A 14,346-nucleotide genomic window follows, 5' to 3' on the forward strand; every position below is an offset into this window, starting at 1 on the left:
CAGAGTTATAGATGTATATCATCAATAACTCTGACTGAATCGATTGAGATTTGGGAAATGAGAAGTTTGCAGTGACCTATATGGAGAGTCCATATACATCCTCTCTAACCCCTGCTCTGACGTTTGATAAATATTTTGCCGAATGTAATAAACTGTAATTCTAATTCTCACTTTGTGGTGGACTATTCGCATTTCGGCTTCGTTAATCATTATGAAGTTTTTAAATCCTATTTATGAGTTTGGGTCTACTTGCTAAGTCTATGGCACTATTGCACTAAAAACTTGACAAAAAATCCAAAACCTTGCGAATTTTACATCCATCATCAGGTCCTCTACAAAGTCACGCAAATTTGCATATCATAAATAATAAGGTTATTATTTAAAGTCGCCTTCATTTTTTATACTTTCCTTATCGTCGTAGTGCTAAAATTCGACAGGGCTGGTGAAAAATCACAAATGTAACCGTATAAAAGAACGTGTGACAGGGAGCGTACTTGGTTGCGATCATTTCGTACATGGCATGTCGTGTAATGAATTTTAATTTCAACTTACTAGCCAGGAAATTACTATTTAAAAATGAAACGTGAATCCTTGGACCTTGGAGAGTTCGCCAATTAACTCTAGCAGTCGTTGAAAGCCTCCCCCTGGTCTCTGGCGTAACACAATTTAGGGAAACACATTGAAACACTTTTCATAACAAACCGCCATTAGCCGTCTAGAGACATCTAGTATTACAAATTCAAAACCTTTTCAAGCAACCACTAAACATGCCAGCCACCTTATGGACAAAATATAAAATAACGCATTTTTATAAGCGCTGAATTCAACAACTTTATTTCAGTAAATCTTCAAAGTTCTCTTACAAATAAACCAAGCCAATTGACATTGTTAAATTAACAGGAATAAAGTAAGTTTGGTTTCACTTAAGAGCAAACATATCGATAGTAAACCATTATGGCATTTAAAAAAAAATGAAGAAAGCTCAATGTACCGGCCGTCGGTAAATCTTGTATTGTCGGTCCTGATTCAAAATAGACCCGTGAAGGACCTACTGCTCAATTCAAAAATTTTAAAAACTTTAAGTAAGATTAAAATTATGAAAGAATATATAATAGCACCCAAACGTTAAAAAAAAACTTCAAAATGTCGCAACTTACTGGGAAAGTGAATGAGAACGACAGCGTTTCCTAACTGACTTTGTTGTTCTAGATGGTGACTGTGAGTTATCCACTTTCCAAACGGCGAATTTAGCCAAGACTTGCATCAACCAGTTGCCGCCGCTAAACAATTTTGTCTTCTCGTACTCTCGGCTTGTTTGGTTGGTATGCAAATTCATATTACAAGTGTTGACGTGACGAACCGACTGAACTGACTGAACCGAACGGCTGCTGAGACTTGAAGGGAATGCGGGAACATTTCGCTGCGAGCGAATCTCTCCAACTTCGTACGTGAGCGATATCACGAAAAAAGGGGAATTTTTTTAAATAAGGCCCACGGAATAATGAAATTGCTTTTGGGGGAATGCCCAAAATGCGCCATTGGAAGAAAGAAAGCTGTAGCAGAGATTTCAGACGAATACGCAATAAAAAAAGTTATCATATTAGCTTTGTAGACTGTATGCACGAATATCCTCCGGCGTATAATTTTGGGCTTTCACTGTAACATTGAAATGGATTCGCGCCTGTTTTTGCAGGTCAGTGACGCAAGAACCACCTACTGATAATGGGACCTTGATTGATTTACGCTTCTATTCAATGCAAATACCTGATGTTTCAATCTGCCGGTAATGACGTACTTTCTGAGTTCATACAGCTTAAAATTTGGGTTCGAATTGTTGGTGCAAAGTTAAATGACTTAAACATTGTAAATGATCACTAAGAATACTTTCTTCTGCCGGCTTTTATTCCGGGTCGATTCCTTTCATCCCTGTTCTTCCTAACTGAGTCAAGTAAATAACAGCACATCTTCAAGTTAGAGAGAACGTTTCGGTTACTGCTATATCTCCACCTAGCGCCGCTTTCAGCAAGGCCAAAACTCCCACAGCAACACACGACGTAAGTCGACAGCAACATGACGTCACACACAACGGAACAATAGAAGAAAAAAAATCTTGCAATTCTGACCTATTTAGATGTTAAGCAGAATCATTAACTTGGTGTTAACTCAGAATTGATTTATTAGTAGGTAATAACAAGTAACACTGTTAATTATGAATCCTATTTGATATGCAAGTATAATGGGACACATCTTGCTTAATCTGGAGATGAATCGGGCATCTATTAATCAAACAAATAAAGGCTGTTATACGTCAACTAAATAATGAAAATATATGAAAATCAAGAAACCTATGTTTTGGAAAGGGATTCCGCAATCCGGAGTACGTGATCGAGATGTTTCATTTTAAGCTCTGCAGGAATTCCATTCCATTCGGCACCTTCAACTTCTCGGATGGCGATCAATAACGATTCGTCCGGCATAAGCGAAGCTTGAACGGACTCGGATGCAACATTGTCGACCAATAGTAACAAAGTCTCCAGTATTCCACCTCCTGGTTCTGCAAGCAATTTCTTCTTCGTCTCCTGAGCCAAGGTTTCCGACAGCTTCGTAGTCCATCCATACGGGACGCGGCCGTCGACACCTTTCATACGAAACGTAAAGGCTTTGAGTAAAGCAAACGCGTGACGAACTTCCAGTTTCAAATGGTGAGTGAATGCTAATTTCGTTCCTTCCGAAATGTGAAGCGACAGCGAAGGTAAGGTACTGATGTAATCGATGATAATTGTGTGATGACAAAGTTCATTAGCAATGACCGGATTGCGGAAAATGTTGCCGAGTCGCGTTTCATCTCCTTCGGCGGAATAGAAGCGCAGGATAAAAAAGAGAAGAGGATCTGTAATGGATTGATCAGTTTGATTTTTCCGCCAATGAGACCATTTGGTGATAATATTCTCCACTTGTCCAATTTGTTTATTCGCGGCACGTTGGCGTCGGATGAGTCCTAGTTTTCGAATCCGCTCAACATTCCAATGTTCCAATGTCATCGCGGCTTGAATTAAATCTTCGACAACTTCCTCGTCATCCTGGGTGTTCTGGATATCTTGGTCAAAACAAACGAGTAACCGTAGAAGTAAATTTTTTGCATTGACGTTGAGTTCGCGAGTCGGCCGATTGTATTTAATATTCGAAAGCACCTCGTCGATGATAGCAGTACCCGGTTTGGATTCGCCAGTCGACAAGACTGTGCGTACGACGACAGTCAGAAAGCGCCACGAAAGTTGGAGACGGCAACCGGAGCTCAAAAGAAAACGGAGAAAGTTTTTAGCGCCATCCGGATTGTTTTTGCGCTGCTGGATAAACAATTCAGTCACACGTTCGAAAAAGAACATGAATTTTTGGAGATCTCGAAAGAGGGATTCCATGGCTTCGGAATTTGGTGCTCGTAAATGTTCCACAAGACGAGTTGTACTTTCTTCAATCCCGGCCAGAGGTTGCTTACAACTTGTGCAACATCCTTTGTTACTTGTTCCGGTGACGTTCTCTTCAAGTAATACGAAGGAATTATTTGTTGGACATTCCCCGAGGATTTTGGCAAGTTGTTCCGGAGAGTTACAAGCAGAAGTGCTTTTAAGTAAAGTGTATAGGCCTAAATTAGCCTGTCGAAGATTTCCTTGACTAGCCACTCTAGGTCGAATGACCGAGTTGATGACCAACTTCGTCAAAATTTTAAACAATTTTTCGGGAGTTGAAGCCAGCAGCGATTCCGGAAGTGTGATCTCCGATTCAGGATCGAACAGCAATATTCGTTTGGTGATTCTCAAAGTCAGTAGAAGCTGAGCCAAATCTTTCACGCTGTCCAGCAAATCCATCAGGGCGTAACTATTCTAAAATAATAACGAAATGTTTAAAAGCGAAAAAAAAAAAAATTTCAGACTATGAACATACTTCAATGGATGACACTGCCATTATAAATCTTTTTGACTTCATGACATCTGGTGAACCCAATTTTGTCAGGGATAAGCGCGCAGTTTCTTTCGTGAAAGATTCCCAACTTCTAATCCGTGTCGTTGCTTCCTTCCACAAGTCAACATCCGCCGTATCCGGCTTGGCGAACGAAACGATTCTGACAAGTTCAAGAGCAGCAATCACCTTTGATTACCACTGCTCCCAGTCACGAAAAAACTCTTCAGGATTTTCAAATAAACAATCAACGAGCCTACCCATCTTCGACAAAGGAACCTTTTTCAAGTAGCTGTGCAAATGTGGATGAATACGGAGCAGAAAACAATGTCAGATGTGGACCTGACCTGACCGTGTCTGGTCATCTTTGCGTTCAGACAGTGAGTAGCGCCCTGCCGTCAAACAAAAAGACGGAGAAAAAGTAAAAAATAAATTAATAAATTAACGTCGTGGAAACTGGAAAGTCAGGAAATGAAAATATGGATGATTTGGGTATGACAATTGGAGATGAGTCGGACCGAACCGTCACCTACTCTGAGGATATGGTAGTGTTTGGGGTCGGAAAGGGGCTAACGAAGAAATCAAAATGGTTAAGCGAGACAAGTTGGAAATACCTGATGGAAAAAAAGCAGCGCGCTTCCTTTGCTAATTTAAGTCAGTGATGCGCGAAATCACTTCCTCAAACGAGTTCTCGCGAGACATTTAAAAAAAGGACCAATGGCTTCGTCTGCAAAAGAGAATAACTGTAGGATTTGATTGCAAAAGACTAGAAATGGAAGCCTACCTGCCACGTCTTTTCGCTGTCTTTCCCATTCATCGATTGCAGCAGTCAAAAAGATATGTCGAACAGTTGGAAGGCTTTCTTGAATTCATCCATTGAGAATTGTCTAGGTGAATTTCATTTTGAACAAGCTGCGGTTTCGGGGTTCAATAATAAGTTGACTGGGTTTGAACAGCTTTCCTTTATCGTCCGATGGGGGACATAGCACGAAACGCTGCCTGAATTTCGGGAAGCATATTTGCCCACCACCCACAATCAATCAGATGAATCGACCAGAATTTCCTGATGGAAGAGATCTTCGCGAGAACCGAACTTCTAGCAATAAGTCATGGAACGTATTGAATTCCTTCTGAAGAAACGGAGCGATTCGTGTCGGCAAAGTCTGAAGTACACCTATATAAGACTATATACAAAAGTAAGACACATGAAGTACATATAGCTTGACTTCTACGCCTGGACGCTCCACATAATTTAAAGAAGTACGAGCTACATATTATAACTTATTGCTTTTTACCCAAGGAAGAACTTGTGCAGCTCCATCAACCAACATAGACTTCAGTTACGGGATAAACACAACTGAGAAAAAAAAGGAAAGGTTATAGTAGTTCGTACTTGAAGGAAAAATGTTTGCCTTACATGTTGTGATGGTCTTCTAGATTGTTAAAATGGCATTGCCAGGATGTAGAGGATTGAGTATCGTGTAAATGTAATTGTTTGTATCTTGAGTATGTTCCACTACAGTCTTGCATTGTAAACACTTTGTGGAACAGCTTCAAGATAATTTGATATACCAACAACGTAAAATAATAAAGTGATGATAACCACCGATTTTTTCTCATCTTCTTTCATTTTTTGAAAGTGTCGTTTCCAATACAATCTATATTATAAAAAGGTGGTGAAATATGAAATTCCACAGACACGTTAGAAAAACAACTAAAATAGAAAAATACCCTTACATGTCCTGTGAATTTTGGCACATTTTCATCCACTTTAAATTGCACATGGCTACGTCATATTTCCCACTTTCCCAGAGCCATCGAGCATCGACTGTCATCACTGTCAGAATGGTTGTGAAGAAGTCAAGAAGACAGCACACTCACACACACTGACACACATAACATGGTTTATTAAAACAAAAAACTGGAATCGTCAAAATCTGCAACGCTGTCCGGGTGTGTACTGTGTAACTATAGTTTAATTAAAGTTAAAAGTGAGATACATCAACTATTTATGCACTGGTAATACGATTTTTTATTTGTGTTGACAAAACAGGACTATAGCACACATTAAAAATACATTTGGTAACAAACGTTAGCACCAATGTCTGAACTAGATAATTAATCTACTACATGAACGATTTTGAAATAAACAATAAAAACAACAAGGGACGTTAGACTCAACGTTAGACTTGTTACTTTTATGCCATGTACGTCGCACTTCATTCTTCACTTTCACGAAAGATAAATATTAGTGTATTTGATTGGTACAGGTGACTCTTCGACCTTTACAGGGTTTTTGGGGGGGATTGGGACCCTTATAATTATTACCTTTTTTATCAAAGAAAAAAATATCACCACCTAGTTCGTACTTGTACGGCTGAGCGCAGATAATATCGTACAACCACTTATTAAAGAGAAGTGAGCGTTTCAATTGCTTTTGAGCATCAGGAACAGCTTTCTTGGATGACTTGATTTCTCCTATTTCACAGACAGTCAGTCAATACAAACAGGACATAATAAATATAGTAATGACTAATGACATAGTACCATAGTAACACACTTAAAATGCGTGTTACAAATGCGTTTGATTAAAAAAAAAACGATAGAAAGCACAAATGTCAGAATGAGATAAAACTTTTGAATAATTAAATGATCGATACCACACGAATAATGATTTTGAAGTAAAAAAAACAAGTGAAGTTAAACTCCCATTACCCCTTCGACTTATTCGCTGCACTCCCTACGCTACACTTTTACGAAAGATAAATTTAGTATATTTGATTTTAATAGGTGCCTCTTTGTCCATTACAATTATTACTTGGGGTTGAGGACCTTTAAGTTCTTCAGACCAAAAAATATCACCTCCCAGTTCATACTCGAACGGCTGAACGTGGATAATTTTATGCAACCACGAAGAAAAGAGAAGTGAGCGTTTCAATTGCTTTTTAGCATCAGAAACACCTATTTTCGATGATTTGATTTCACCTATATTTATTCGGACAGTCCCTGACTGAATTGCAATCTTACCTCTACAGTCTTGTTCGATCTTAGCAGCAGGTGGGAAGGACAGAATTTTGGGACAAATTTGATAAACCGAAGCGAACATGGCCAATACTAACCCGTGACCGGAAGACGAACTAACAAATTCGGGATTTTCCCACATAACACCATTTTCTAGAAATTTCAAAGACTCCTTGAAATCCTGATCCAAATGGGGGATAGATTCCCTTACATTACTTAGTGACAATACATCATCGACCAGCACCCATGGTTTCGAATGAAGAATTTTTTCAAGGTTTTGATTATTGTTTGCTTGTGCTCTTTTTTTAACTTGGTCGTAAAACCAACGCAAAAATTCCTTGTAAATGTCATGGTCCTTAAGATAATTTACTACTTTTTTGCAGCTGGCAAGAGTACTTTTCTGGTTCACATTTGATAAACCACTAACCACCGAAATGTTTTCAACAGCTTCAACAAGATTGTTAAATTTAACACTTTTGGAATAATCCTCGCCTTTTTCATTCGCCACAAGTAAACGGATGGCTTTTTCATTTGTTTCCCCCTTACTCTTGGACCGCTCACCAATTATCTTTTCAAGGTTAACGATTCTTCGTTCATGGTTAAGAATTATAGTGTAAAAGGATTCAGTCAAAATACTACCGTCGTGTTTCAATTCCTTAGTCTCAAACGACTTCACTTCAACAATATCTGCTGATCTCTCTACATTCTTCTTTGGCTTGGCGGGCAGAACAGATTTGGAGTTGCTTGCCGATTTGTTGCGGAGTGGTGTAGAAATGCAAGAACTATCGTTGTGTTTTAATTCCTTAATCTCAAGCGACTTCACTTTAGCAATAGGTGATCTCTCTACATGCTTCTTTGGCTTGGTGGGCAGAACAGATTTGGAGTTGCTTGCCGATTTGTTGCGGAGTGGTGTAGAAATGCAAGAACTATCGTTGTGTTTTAATTCCTTAATCTCAAGCGACTTCACTTTAGCAATAGGTGTTTTCTCTACATGCTTCTTTGGCTTGGTGGGCAGCACAGATTCGGAGATGCTTGCCGGTGTGTTGCGGAGTGTTGTGTATGTAGCTTGAAATTTTTTAGGTTTCTCGTCGCGGAGTAGGATCCGCAATGCACCCATCATGGAATTCATTATTGGAAACCTAGTGATAGTGTAAAAGTTCATTCAATTAAAATGAAATGTACAAATATATAATTTCTCGTACACTATGCGGAGTGGGATCGGCAATAATACACCTATCATGGTGTGATGGATCACCTGGTATAGGTGACTCATCAACATGAAGAATAGTTTAAGTTATGTCATGAAATTATTTATTTACCCTCGTGATCCGTGCATCTTAGACAATCAGGGTAATGGCGTCCACGAAAGGTCTGGTCAAACAAACCGTCAAGGGAAGTTCTGGTCAAGCAACGCGTCAAGAGAAGGTCTGGTCAAACTACGTCACTCGGTCTCTTCACTGTTTACTGCAGCTTCCACTTCACTCGCTCAAACTCTACTGGTCGCGTCCCCTCTTATTTACTCTTCTATTTAATCATTTTAATGCCTTTCTCATCTGTCATTTGTGGGGGGGGGGGGACGCCGTGGTATTTTAATCAACCTCGCTTGGAGGTCAAGCTTGGGTTTTTTCAAATAGGGTGACTTTTCCGGCCTAAAACCGATAGGTTGACCTCGAAGAATCGAGGGCCACGGAGGTCGCTGACTTATTTCAGTTAGTGACCTTGTTTGCAGCTACGGCTGTAGCCGATTAAGGCCCACGGAATAATGAAATTGCTTTTTGGGGGAATGCCCAAAATGCGCCATCGGAAAGCTGTACCATAGTTTTCAGACGAATACGCAATAAAAAAAGATATCATATTAGCTTTGTAGTCTGTATGCACGAATATCCTCCGGCGTATAATTTTGGGCTTTCACTGTAACATTGAAATGGACTCGCGCGTGTTTTTGCAGGTCTGTGACGCAAGAACCACCTACTGATAATGGGACCTTGATTGATTTACGCTTCCATTCAATGCAAATACAGTTTGATGTTTCAACCTGCCGGTAATGACGTACTTTGTGAGTTCATAGCTTAAAATCACTTAAAATTTGGGTTCAAATTGTCGATGCAAAGTTAAATGATTTAAATATTATAAATTAATCATCACTAAGAATACCTTCTTCTCCCGGCTTTTATTCCGAGTTGATTCCTTTCATCCCTGTTCTTCCTAACTGAATCAAGTAAATAACAGCACATCTTCAAGCTAGAGAGAATGTCTCGGTTACTCCTATATCTCCTCTATAGTGCTGCGTATAACCTAGTGCCGCTTTCAGCTAGACCAAAACTCCCACAGCAACACACGACGTCAGTCAACAGCAACATGACGTCACACACAACGGAACATTAGGAGAAAAAAAATCTTGCAATTCTGACCTATTTAGATGTTAAGCAGAATAATTAACTTGGTGTTAACTCAAAATTGATTTATTAGTAGGTAATAACAAGTATAACACTGTTAATTGTGAATCCTATTTGATATCCAAGTATAATGGGGCACATCTTGCTTAGTCTGAAGATGAATCGGGCATCTATTAATCAAACAAATAAAGGATGTTATATGTCAATTAAATAATGAAAATATATGACAATCAAGAAACCTATGTTTTGGGAAGGGATTCCGCAATCCGGAGTACGTGATCGAGATGTTTCATTTTAAGTTCTGCAGGAATTCCATTCCATTCGTCATCACCTTCAACTGCTCGGATGGAGATCAATAATGATTCGTCCGGCATAAGCGAAGCTTGAACGGACTCGGAGGCAACATTGTCGACCAATAATAACAAAGTCTCCAGTATTCCACCTCCTGGTTCTGCAAGCAATTTCTTCCTCGTCTCCTGAGCCAAGGTTTCCGACAGCTTCGTAGTCCATCCATCCGGGACGCGGCCGTCGACACCTTTCATACGAAACGTAATAGCTTTGAGTAAACCAAACGCGTGACGAACTTCCAGTTTCAAATGGTGAGTGAATGCTAATTTCGTTCCTTCCGAAATGTGAAGCTCGGTTAAGATCTTGGCCTTCAGCATTTCTTCCAACACGTCCGATATGTAGTTATTTCGAATCTTAGTAATGATGAGTGGCTCAGTATTAGAATACAGGTGGGTGATGGCTGAAATGAGGATAGATCTTGCCTCAGCTAAGCTCCGGTTTTTCTCCTAAAATTAAACCCGAATTAAACGGAAAAGATTTAAACAAACAATTACAAAATAATATTATTTGAGGCAATAATGATATCATACCAAATCGGCTAGAATAAGTTCCTGAATTTTGGATGGAATCGGAGACGGCTGCCAGGCTAAAGATCGTCTCTCCAGGATCACCATAAAATTTACCGATTCTACATCATCTTTAAATTTAAATTCGGGAATTACTTCAAGAGATAATTCTTCTGCGATGGTACTGCCAACTGATCCTAATATGGCAGCCCTGGCAAATGATTCTGCTAGCGGGAGGGTGGAGAGATCAATGACGTGATCGCGGATAAAACGGTCGACCTCTTCGGTGGACACGTGAGCGTACAAGGACTCGTCAAAGTCAGCCAAGGCTGCAGCGCTGGAACAAGAGAGCCGGATGCGGCCAGAGTCCTTCCGGCAATGAGGCTGGATGAAGTTTGTTCGAGCGATGGATGATGCGGCTTCCACGGCGTGATCCAATAATTGACAACTGAATGTGGCCTCTGGCGGTTCCGTACCGGCGCAAATGAGGATCAGTGGAGCTGACTGATCCAACACTGTCTTTGGCCTGACGTTGATGGCGACTTGTTGACATTCAAAATAATCCAAGAAAGTTTTCTTCGCTGCATTCTCCAACTGACTAAATCGATCCCACAACTGCTTAAAGCCGTCATAGAGCTTCATCACGTGATCTCGGGAGGTGACCGTTCGTCCCCGATCCAAAATAATTCCTTTCTCCATGACGATTTCGGCCATTTTCTCCAATCCTTGAGCAATAGACATTTGGTAAGCTTCTTCTTGTGTTAATTTGCCTGATAAAACAGTGCGAACAAGAGCGATAAAACGCATAGCTTCGCCGAGATGTTGCAACGCATTCAATTTGCGCATTCCATTGTTTTCGTCAAGCACAAAATCCAGGAAAGGATAATCCAGGCGTAATTGGCCATTTCTTGCCAGTTCTAGTTGGACGGACTCTCGATTAGCAAAAACTCTTCTAGCGTAAGCCCAGTGCGAGGTTTCATTTTCCGATAAGGATTGACGGAATGCCTTTGATGCTTCGCTCGATTGTCCGGTGATGTGGTCGAGCTCTTCCGCCAAATTTAACTGCTGGTTCAACAGTTCAGCTAATCCTTGTTCGAATGCTTCCCTTGCCTGTGGTCCATTTCCGAACGCGTCCTTTTGAGCAAAGAATGAGGTATTTTGTGAATCCAACAATTTGTGGAGCAACAAATGTCCAATGCGGAACTTGTCCGTCATAGTAAGATTCGGTCTAGAGGTCACCAGTAGTTGACAAAGAACATCGAGATGAACGACAGTATGATTCGAAAAGAGTTGAATAAACGAACGACGATCCTCGTTCTGCTGGCGTTCAGTTGAAGGTAAAGTTTGAAGAAATCTAGAAATAACCTGATGAGTTATCTGTGGATTCAATGCAGCGTTCATCAGTGCTAGTGAATTTAGCAAGAGGGCGAATCGACTGACGACTGGAGAACAGTTTCTCACGGCAGAAGTTGATTCTTTAGAAGGCTGGCGGGTAACGAAGATGCCTCTGGGTGGCTGGAAATCTTGGGCGGTTGCTTTTCTAACGCCACGACGACGTTTATGGTCGCGGCCGAGTGCAACACGACAGCTGGGACAAATAGATTCTGCGACAGGATTTCCACAATTTCCGAGGCAACACAGTGCTCCACAACTGCAAACATACCAATGATCTGATTCTCTTTCAAAACTGGATAAGTAAGGATGATTTTCGATGCCAGGCAAGATGAACTGGGCTGCAGCATCGAGATTGGAAGCCATTTCTCGTAAAAAGCCTATGTTACGAGCTGCAAAGATGTCAAACGCGTGATAAGCTAATCGAGCGATGAAAGGAGCCCAATCGGGTTGGAGATTCACTAGCAGAGGATAATGTTGAAAGGCTCCAGAATCGATGCAATTACCTTCCAACAAGCGCTCATTAAAAGGGTTAGCTGTAAGGTCTGCAGATTGCAGCGTGAACCCCAGCGATAGCGGAGATAAGGTTTTGATGTAATTGTTGATTACTGTGTGATGACAAAGTTCATTGGCAATGACTGGATGGCGGAAAATGTTGCCGAGTCGCGTTTCATCTCCTTCGGCGGAACAGAAGCGCAGGATAAAAAAGAGAAGAGGATCTGTGATGGATTGATCAGTTTGATTTTTCAGCCAATGAGACCATTTGGTGATAATGTTCTCCATTTCAGGTCCAATTTGTTCATTCGCGGCGAGTTGGCGTCGGATGAGTCCTAGTTTTCGAATCCGCTTAACATTCCAATGACCCGTCATCGCGGCTTGAATTAAATCTTCGACAACTTCCTCCTCCTGGGTGTTCTGGATATCTTGGTCAAAACAAACGAGTAACGCTAGAAGTAAATTGTTTGCATTGACGTTGAGTTCGCGAGTCGGTCGATTGCAGTCAATATTCAAGAGCAGCTCGTCAATGATAGCAGTACCCGGTTTGGATCCACCAGTCGACAAGACTGTGCGTACGACGACAGTCAGAAAGCGCCACGAAAGTTGGAGACGGCAACCGGAGCTCAAAAGAAAACGGAAAAAGTTTTTAGCGTCATCCGGATTGTTTTTGCGCTGCTGGATATACAATTCAGCCACACGTTCGAAGAAGAACATGAATTTTTGGAGATCTTGAAAGAGGGATTCGATCGCTTTTGGTGCTCGTAAATGGTTAACAAGTGATTGCTTACAGCTTGTGCAACATCCGTTGTTACTTGTACCGGTGACGTTCTCTTCAAGTAATACGACGGAATTATTTGTTGGACATTCTCCGAGGATTTTGGCAAGTTGTTCCGGAGAGTTACAAGCAGACGTGCTTTTAAGTAAAGTGTTTAAGTTAGCGTCTCCCTTGACTAGCCACTCTAGGTCGAATGACCGAGTTGATGACCAACTTCGTCAAAATATCAAACAATTGTTCGGGAGTTGAAGCCAGCAGCAATTCCGGAAGTGTGATCTCCGATTCAGGATGGAACAGCAATATTCGTTTGGTGATTCTCAAAGTCAGCACAAGCTCAGCCAAATCTTCGACGCTGTCCAGCAAATCCATCAGGACATAACTATTCTAAAATAATAACGAAATGTTAAAAAAGCGTGAAAACCATATCAGATTATTGGACGTACTTCAATGGATGAAATTGCCATTATAAATCTTTTAGACTTCATGACATCTGGTGAACCCAATTTTGTCAAGGATAAGCGCGCAGTTTCTTTCGTGAAAGATTCCCAACTTCTAATCCGTGTCGTTGCATCCTTCCACAAGTCGACATCCGCTGTATCCGGCTTGGTGAACGAGACGATGCTGACTAGTTCAAGAGCAGCAATCACCTTTGCTTCCCACTGCTCCCAGTCACGAAAAAACTCTTCTGCATTTTCAAATAGACTATCAACGAGCCTACCCATCTTTGACAAAGGAACCTTTTTCAAGCAGCTGTGCAAATGTGGATGAATACGGAGCAGAAAACAATCAAGGAAATAGGCCTTTAAAAAATAAAAATAAAAATTACTGATTGGCAACTAGACAAGGTGGACTTGATCATACCATTTTCTTAGTTGCAATTTTGCTTTTGATGTTAACAAATTTTTGAATTTAAAAATTATTCAGTGATCTAAATTGTGAAACATACTAGGTTTTTTACCAAATCATCTCATTGACTGTACCTCCAAAACAAAAGATTGTTGAAATTTGAAAATTCAAGCGAAAATATGTTTGCAAAGTTAATTATTGAAACTACAACTAAAAACTGAAGCACGAAACAGCATTCGTGAATCGTGAATCGATCGTTGAATAATTTTAAAATTTAAAATTTGTTTTCTTATCTCTAAAAGCAAGTAGCAGAAGAAAACACAATAAGACCCTCCAGGACTCTCTTGGAAGCAAAGAGATAATAGATACAGAGCTATAAGAAGTTTTGTACGTACTTGTTTAATTTCTTGGGAGTCGTCGTCTTCATTTTCAGCCAGACGATTCAGGAGCCACTGTAGTGGCTCGTTGATGTTTTGGGTTTGATTGTTTTTAAAAGAGGCCAGTAAACGACCAAGAGGTCGAGTACACAAGCGGAAGCCGATGGGCATTTGGACAACAGAATCAGACGTGCTGGGCGAAATTAATCGATTGGGATAGTTTTCATCGA

The 14,346-nt window shown here is 40.6% G+C and overlaps 1 protein-coding gene across 2 annotated transcripts; it reads right to left on the reverse strand.

The window, feature by feature from the left end:
* Window positions 1-818: 818 nt before the first annotated feature.
* On the reverse strand, window positions 819-13,097 carry LOC124326051. 2 transcript variants are annotated; one of them, XR_006915508.1, is made up of 4 exons: window positions 10,253-13,097; window positions 9,614-10,168; window positions 1,158-2,276; window positions 819-1,051 (listed from the first exon to the last, which is right to left on the reverse strand). XR_006915508.1 is itself a non-coding variant. In XM_046784648.1 (3 exons), exons 1-2 carry the CDS (start codon window positions 12,830-12,832, stop codon window positions 9,614-9,616), a joined length of 3,135 nt encoding a protein of 1,044 aa, XP_046640604.1. In that variant the 5' UTR covers window positions 12,833-13,097; the 3' UTR covers window positions 9,425-9,544. The 2 variants fall into 2 exon arrangements, 1 of the variants encoding a protein (XP_046640604.1); XM_046784648.1 differs by lacking the exons at window positions 819-1,051; window positions 1,158-2,276 and adding an exon at window positions 9,425-9,544.
* Window positions 13,098-14,346: the final 1,249 nt, after the last annotated feature.

This window comes from Daphnia pulicaria, chromosome 2, assembly GCF_021234035.1.
Source record: "Daphnia pulicaria isolate SC F1-1A chromosome 2, SC_F0-13Bv2, whole genome shotgun sequence".
Lineage (NCBI taxonomy): Eukaryota > Metazoa > Arthropoda > Branchiopoda > Diplostraca > Daphniidae > Daphnia > Daphnia pulicaria.

Coding starts and splice junctions, on each gene's coding strand:
- LOC124326051 (XM_046784648.1), bottom strand. CDS start 12,832: ATGTTCTTCTTCGAACGTGTGGCTGAATTGTATATCCAGCAGCGCAAA. Junction 10,169..10,252: donor AACTTATTCTAGCCGATTTG/GTATGATATCAT, acceptor GTTTAATTTTAG/GAGAAAAACCGGAGCTTAGC.